General features: G+C 33.3%; 1 protein-coding gene across 1 annotated transcript; it reads left to right on the forward strand.

The window, feature by feature from the left end:
* The first annotated feature begins 3,212 nt into the window (after positions 1-3,212).
* On the forward strand, positions 3,213-7,447 carry LOC105158844 (Nucleotide-sugar transporter family protein). Its single transcript, XM_011075735.3, has 5 exons — positions 3,213-3,843; positions 4,394-4,578; positions 5,341-5,541; positions 6,453-6,614; positions 6,741-7,447. Exons 1-5 carry the CDS (start codon positions 3,714-3,716, stop codon positions 7,098-7,100), a joined length of 1,038 nt encoding a protein of 345 aa, XP_011074037.1. The 5' UTR covers positions 3,213-3,713; the 3' UTR covers positions 7,101-7,447.
* The last annotated feature ends 364 nt before the right edge of the window (positions 7,448-7,811 follow it).

Consider the following 7,811-nt stretch of genomic DNA (forward strand, 5'->3'; position numbering starts at 1 on the left):
AAAATACATAGACTAAAAAGAATATTAAAAGGTGCACAATCTCTATTCCCCGAATTCTTATCTTTAAAAGTAATATTTGTAAATTTGATTGCGTTAAAGACAAAATATTTTTGTAGATCTACTTTGTATTTATATTTGAATTTCTATAATATTTTTCAAGACCTCACGCTTGTAATCACGAATTAAACACTAGAATTATGACTTTGGATGCGAGAATTTGAAACGGATTTGCCACTTGGATTATTGGAACTTATTTGGATATTTTTACCTTTAATTCGAAGGTTTAGCGCATAAAATCCCGCATTAAACGTTGTAATTTGTCGAGCACCTTCGACAAAGGACTCGATTTTGTCCTGAGCGCTTTAAATATTCTCTACTTTGTAAAGAAAATTCTTTTGATCTTATTCTCTTGCATCATTTGACACCCCATTTGAGGTTGGTGGTACATTTTTTGATCGATCCAGACCCAATAAATTGAAACCCAATTGGGTCTAGAATGGGTTTGAAATAGATCTCGGGTTTTTTTTCTAAACCGCCCCGAATCCGCTCCATTATTTTTTGTAATAGATTTTTTTGTTTTTATACTCATATAAAGCTAGTTATTAAAATATTGTGTTATTAAATATAACTTCTTAAATAATTTTGCATATATCCAATTCTATATAAGAAATCCAAAAAATAAAAAATTAGTTGAATGTATTATTTGAATCATATAATTTATTTTAAATAAAAAAACTATGTTAAAGTACCTAAATTTAAAATGATACTAGTACCTTTTGCAAAAATAAAAATGAGTTGAATGTATTGTTTGTATTAAACAATCCATTTGAGATCTAAACTATGTTAAAGTATTTAAATTTAAAATAATATTACTAATAGAAAAAATAAAGAGTTAGATGAATGTATAATTTGTATATAATTCATTTTAAATAGAAAATTATGTTAAATATCTACATCTAAAATGATACTACTTATCGAAAAAATAAAAAATTAGTTTAATTATGGATGTATGTTTTTATTTATTTTAGATAAAAAAATTATATTAAATTATCTACAACTAAAATGATATTTTCTTATTGAAAAAATAAAAAAATTAATTGAATATATTATTTGTATTATATAATTTATTTTGAATTAAAATTTATATTAAAGTACTTAAATTTAAAATAATTTTACTTATTGAAAAATAATAAATTAGTTAAATATAAAATTGTCGGCCCTCTGCCCTTGCCGCATATCACCACATCGCCGCCCTATTCTCCCGAAACGTCCATTGCGCCCTTGCCTAATTCCGCAGCACCGATCCCATTGTCACCACCCGCCCTCAACCAACCCAATGGAGGAACTTCTTCTTTTACAATTTTTGAGCAAAAGTTAAGAAAATAAGTGTGCGGAGAAATGAATTTAGTCTCTTTTGTTTTTTTTTTTCTTCTTGTTGTTTTCTTCTTTTCGAGCTTCCTCTTTGATCTTTGTTAGAGCATATTTGATTTTTCTCAATTTTAGATGTGGGCTGATTTTTTATTTCAGATATGAAATTAGAGATAAAATGGTAAAATTAATGGCGGAAAAATGGGATGAGCAAGATAATTTATCCCACTCTCTAGATCTGACAAGTTAATTGGGTCATCTATGATTGTATCGGACACTCAAAATTCAAAGTGGGTTGCGGTTCATTAATGTGAATGAGGGTTAAACCTAGATTTTAGCCCACATCTAGTCTTATTTGTCGGTGCGAAAGATCCCATAAGAATTTGCAATCATTTGAATTGGAACCATCTAAACAAATCTAAAGGATCAAATTACCGAACTTGGAGTTAGGATTTTGGGATAATTATTTAAAAAATATATATAAAAAAAAGAAATATTACAAAAATGAGGCTCTTTTAGAAACTTGAAAATTTTAGGATGATGATAGCGGTTTTGCCATTTAATTAAAAAAAAAAAAAAGCTACCACAAGCAAATACAGGGGATTGTGTTAGAACCGTTAAAAACAAACATCAGTTATCTAAAAAATCGATGACTATTTTAGCGGTTATGGGGCAAACTTTTGTTTGCCCATCTAGCTCCTCCATCCTCATTGTGCTTGTGTGCAAAATATTTTCTTCACTTCATGTGGAAAAAGAATTTTCTCAGTTCTAGCGGAAAAAAAAAATCCCTCATTTTTAGGGAAAAAAAATTTCCATCTTGATTTTTTTCCTTATTATAGGTGAAAACAGGTTAAAAATTTATAATATCAATCACAATTTTTTACAATCGAAACTAGTATAGTAAGTTGCTTATACTACAACCAAAACTTACTATACTAGTTTCAATTGCGAATATCTATGTTATTTTGCTCTGTTCTATCTTCACAACAAAGTATAATATATATATATACTTATATATAATTTGAGCTAATTATAATGTCATAAGAAAAACAACTAAATACATAAATAATTTGAAAATTTTTAGTAAAAGCAACTTATCATATTAGTTTCAACTATGAAAATCTTCAATTGGTTTTGTAAATTTTCAATTCGTTTTCACCAATAACAGAAAAAAAACATTGAGATGGAAATTTTTCGTTGGAACTAAGGAGTTTTTCCCTCTCACAGAAAGTGTAGAATTTTTTTGTACACCAGCGCGATGGAGATGGAGGGAGCTAGAGGGTAGACAAAAGTCTGCCTCATAATCGTTGACAAACTATGACTGTGTCAACAGTTTTGACACAACTCCATACAAATGCAGGCGATACTTATCTTTTTTATTTTTTAATTAAATGGCAGACTATCATGAATAGCGATTCTGTTTTAAATTTCCAAATTTTTAAAAAAGAGTCCCATTTTTGTAACTTTTTTTTTTTACAATTTTTAAATAATTTCCTCTAAAATTTTCAAATCCATTGCAAGAAATCATTTGAACTTATTTGAATAATTCAATATAAAAAAGATTTTCAAAACTATTTCATTTTAAACTTATTTTGTAAAATAACCACATATTTCAAATTCTTTTGATTTGTATTCGTATAAAATCATACCTCTAATTATTTTTTTCATAAGTTCAAATTCTTGAATCCAAGTGTAATATTAAATTATTACTTGGGGTCAATATGTCTAGAAAAGTGAAATTTAAAAAGGTAAAGTGCAATGTACACAAACCTTCCTCAAATAAATCTTATTACTAAGTAGTAATTTTGCAATAAAGAACACAGCATTTACCATTAAGGTAGATGTAGAAAAGGTATGGAAGGTGCCGTTTAGTGGACGCGATAGGAAGGCAGCCGGGCGCCAGTAGGGACTGCGTAATTTATGTAAAGCCAAAAACTTGGGCAGAGAAAGCCAAGTAAAAAAAGCGTGAAATCGAGGCCCGGACATTGTTGTTTTCATCCACTACTCATACATATATAATTTCAACAAGATTTCAGATCTGCTCGCTTCTTGTTACTGATTCTTGGATCGCTGTAATTGGGTTTTGGGTTTCTGGGGATTTTCTTGTTTTGAGTGTGGATCGGTGTTTCTTAGTCGGCGCAGCATACATGAGTATCATTTCAATGTGAGATCTCCATCCGGGCACTTCCATTCTTTCAGTTTCCGCTCTCCCCCAATTTTGTTGTGACGGGCGGATCTGTTCGGTGGGTTCTTTTGCTCAAGTTGTTGGTGATTGATCAGCAAGAAGCTGTTGCTGTTTTTTCTGGGCTTAGTGAAGTAGCGGATAGTTGAGGTGGGGTATTAGAATGGAGGGAGAGAAGAAATCGTCGGCAGTTTCGGATGTCGGTGCGTGGGCTATGAATGTCATCAGTTCTGTCGGCATCATCATGGCTAATAAGCAACTCATGTCCTCCGGTGGATATGCTTTCAGTTTTGGTTAGTTCCCGTCTCAAATTACTTGAAAAAAATCGTCTAATTGGGCGTGTTCTTGTGCTGCGCCCTTCTCTGGGATCTCTGCTCGTGGATCTCAACATGTATTTTAGCTTCTTAGTATGGATAAGCACCGTCATTGATTCACCATTAGGCTCATTTTGCCAATGTGCACTTTGTTTCTACTTCAGCAACAAAATCTTATGGGTTTTAATCAGGCCTCAGTTTGCGGTTTCGATTTTTTTGATTCATAATTCTGTGTGGATTTGAAGTTGATATGTGGGATGCAAAAGCTTTGCTGCTTCTCGGAGTTTAATTTGTTCTCAAGAGAATGCATCCTTTTCCCACTTCGAATTAAGAAAGACTATTTTAGAGTTTCAGTTGGTTTAAGAATTTACTTTATTTGTTGCAGATTACTGATCTGTTCTTAAATGTCAATTGTTTCAATATGTTTCATCAAGAATGTTACTTTATCCAACTCCGATCTATTTAACTAAATGCTTGTCCTCGATCGTTTTACAATTTTGATATTTGTTTCATGTTTTTCTGTCTGCAGCCACAACATTGACTGGTTTCCATTTTGCTGTCACTGCCCTTGTTGGCATGATATCAAATGCGACGGGCCTTTCCGCAGCAAAGCACGTGCCTTTTTGGGAACTTCTCTGGTTCTCAATTGTAGCAAATATGTCTATCGCAGGGATGAATTTCAGCCTCATGTTGAATTCAGTTGGATTTTACCAAGTATGTTTCGATATGCTCCACATATATGTTTATGCTTTGGTGCATCCGGATTTTTAAAATGGTAGTTATAGGTATTACTTGCCCAAAATTCTATTAATCTAGTAATGGTATATTTTCATGGTTTTAGAGTGATGGAATATGCTTCAACTCAGTCCGCGGCTGTGTATCAAACCAGTTGTAACTCTTCTGAACTAGGAAAAGCAAGATGTTATATCTTGGCATTTGAGTTGCTCCATATCATTTATTGATAGTACAACCTTGGATGAGATGTTGTTGACATTATTAAAGTCTTGAGTAAGAATGTTGGTTGATTAGGGGTAATATGAGGACAATTCTTCTGAAGGATTTTTTCATCAAATGTAAGACAGCAGTTTCACCATAAACCAGCTTGTCTTTCCCAATTTTAACTCACTTCTTGTTCTCGACAAATATGCTTAGTGAAGTGAAGTTCACATTGCATGCTGATTATACTAGGAATATTAGACTTCAAACATGAAGGGAATATCATTAATTCAATCTCTTAAACGTCTGTGCATGATAATATGTAGGTCCACCAACTCAGGTTTTGATGAGTTTTATTTATGGTAAATCATTAATATTTGTTTTTCTGTTCTTGTTAGTGTTTTAGTTTAGATGGGCAGGGAGCTTAGAGGAAATGAATATCCTATCATTTCAGCTTGGTTGATTTCTTTTTCAGTTAGATCTATGTAAATTTTATCTTTTTCTGGATTCAACTAACTGTTTGTTGTATTTTTGGTGTAGATCTCAAAATTGAGCATGATTCCGGTGGTCTGTGTAATGGAATGGATCCTTCACAGTAAGAAGTACACGAATGAAGTCAAAATGTCTGTTGTGGTTGTGGTTATAGGTGTTGGTGTTTGCACTGTGACGGACGTCAAAGTGAATGCCAAAGGATTTATATGTGCTTGTATTGCAGTTCTCTCAACATCTTTTCAGCAAATTGTGAGTAAACAGCATTTGTCCTTCATACAGTAATGTTCCACTTTTCAAGATAACAATAAACTGCATAGTGTTGATTTTGTCTATCACTTCTCAGTGGCTTATGATGTGTTCCGATGATGATACAGTTTCCAAATTTTGTTAAGGCAGTTGTGCTGGGATCTAGGTGTGAACATTGATTCTTTATATTTTACAGGTGATTTGGAAAATCGCAGTAAAATGGCCGATTATGTCTTGTTATGCAGTAAAGATTTGTGATAGGTCAAAATATCTTTCAGCCATTTTTGTTTTGCTCTCTGTCCATATCCCGTGCAGAGAACAAAATATGAAGTTTTGGTTTGTTTTTTATGCCTTATGCTGATACACTGGGTAGCACATAAACTTATGTACTTTGTCTGTGATAACTCCCTTTCTAAGATGATGTCAAGGTCGAATTTTCAAGAATAGATTTTAAAGAAAATACCAAGAAGTAGTACCTGTGGGCTTTGTTGGTTTTCATAGTGTATTTTCATTTGTTACATGTGAACATTAAGTTCCCAAAAATGCAAATCCAGGACTCGACATATCAGAACAGCCCAGTTATATGAGGGTGAGGCCTGCTAGTTGGGAAATATATAGTTTTTTATGTTGCCACTGCTTCATGCCCAAACTTTTATACTTAGCAAGTCCTTTAGTCTTTTCCTCATAACTGTTCAGCTCAAGTATCGCGTTAATAATACCTTATTGAGCACTTCAGTGCGTAGTATGTTTTCCTAAGGCGAAGAAGGTTTGAAAATAAGGCTAGTAGCATCCTAAAATATTAGGTCCTCTTTTCACATCTAAAATTGGATGCCCACCCTTGTAACAAAGTGAATATTTTTGTCTCCTACATTTATTTTGTGGTTGATGATTGGTGATTTGTCTTTTGGATGCAGTCAATAGGGTCCTTGCAGAAGAAGTACTCTATTGGATCGTTCGAATTGTTGAGTAGAACTGCTCCTATTCAAGCTGGATCTCTCCTTGTGCTGGGTCCTATAATCGATTATTACCTTTCTGGAAAATTGATTTTAGACTACCAGTTTGGTAGTGGAGCCATAGTAAGTATCCATTAAGTTGCCTCAACCATATTTACATTTTACAGCGGTGTATGATAGTGGTCATTTTACCTGTATAAATACTTCTCTGTAGACTGTATATCTAACATGAGATAGCAATTTTTGCAGTTATTTATTCTCCTATCGTGCTCTCTTGCTGTGTTCTGCAATGTGAGTCAGTACCTCTGCATTGGACGTTTTTCAGCCGTTTCCTTCCAAGTTTTGGGTCACATGAAAACAGTGTGTGTCCTTACGTTGGGATGGCTGCTATTTGATTCCGAGCTGACATTTAAGAACATCATGGGAATGGTCGTCGCAGTTGTTGGCATGATAATTTATAGTTGGGCTGTGGAAGCCGAAAAACAGGGTAATTCTAAGATAATACCCCACGCGAAGCACAGCTTGACAGAAGAGGAATTCAGATTATTGAAGGAGGGAATGGAAATAACCGTGCTCAAGGATGCTGAGCTTGGTGAATCAAAGGCGTAGTTATCAATCTTTCGTCCTGATTTTGGGTTCTAGCACCACCGTCTGTGTAGTCTATAGTGTTATCCTATTTATTTCGACTCAGCAAGATATCGTCGATTTGTTGACCCACAAATTCATTCGGAACTTAGAGTTTAGGGAAGCTGAATGAAGAGGGAAAGAGAGAATTTGTTTGGAAATTTCAGAAATTGTGTAAGTGAGACACATAAATTATTTCAGATCCTTATAGTTTATGTCAGTTGAATTCTTTGTCTTTCTGAGTGAAGCTGAATCTCATGTATACTAGACTGTTGTTGGAATTGGAGTTTCCCAAGTATTATTGAATTTGGTGGCATGTTCTTTCCTGGACACACATTTTGTGGTAGTGTCATATGACTGCAATTTCTAATCTTGATGTACTTCTGCTGTTTGTCATACAAATATTTAGGGTAAAATACAAGTATATTCCTCAAGTTTTTATCTAATTACAAATACATTATTAATAGATTGAAAATTTAAATTACCTCCATTGAGATTTGCCAAAATGATCAAGTATTCGTGTTGTTGGTGATCATTCATACCGTTAATTGAATTGAAAAATTAAGTGGGTCACAGGTTGCTGGCTCAATTATGGTCTGACCAGTAATGTTATATTCATTTTTTTCTCATAAATATTTAACTTTTGGTTAAGGATATATATTTATCAATTTCTTTTAGGAAGCATATATGAGTTGT

This window comes from Sesamum indicum, linkage group LG3, assembly GCF_026168435.1.
Source record: "Sesamum indicum cultivar Baizhima isolate 11 linkage group LG3, ASM2616843v1, whole genome shotgun sequence".
NCBI classification, from domain to species: domain Eukaryota; kingdom Viridiplantae; phylum Streptophyta; class Magnoliopsida; order Lamiales; family Pedaliaceae; genus Sesamum; species Sesamum indicum.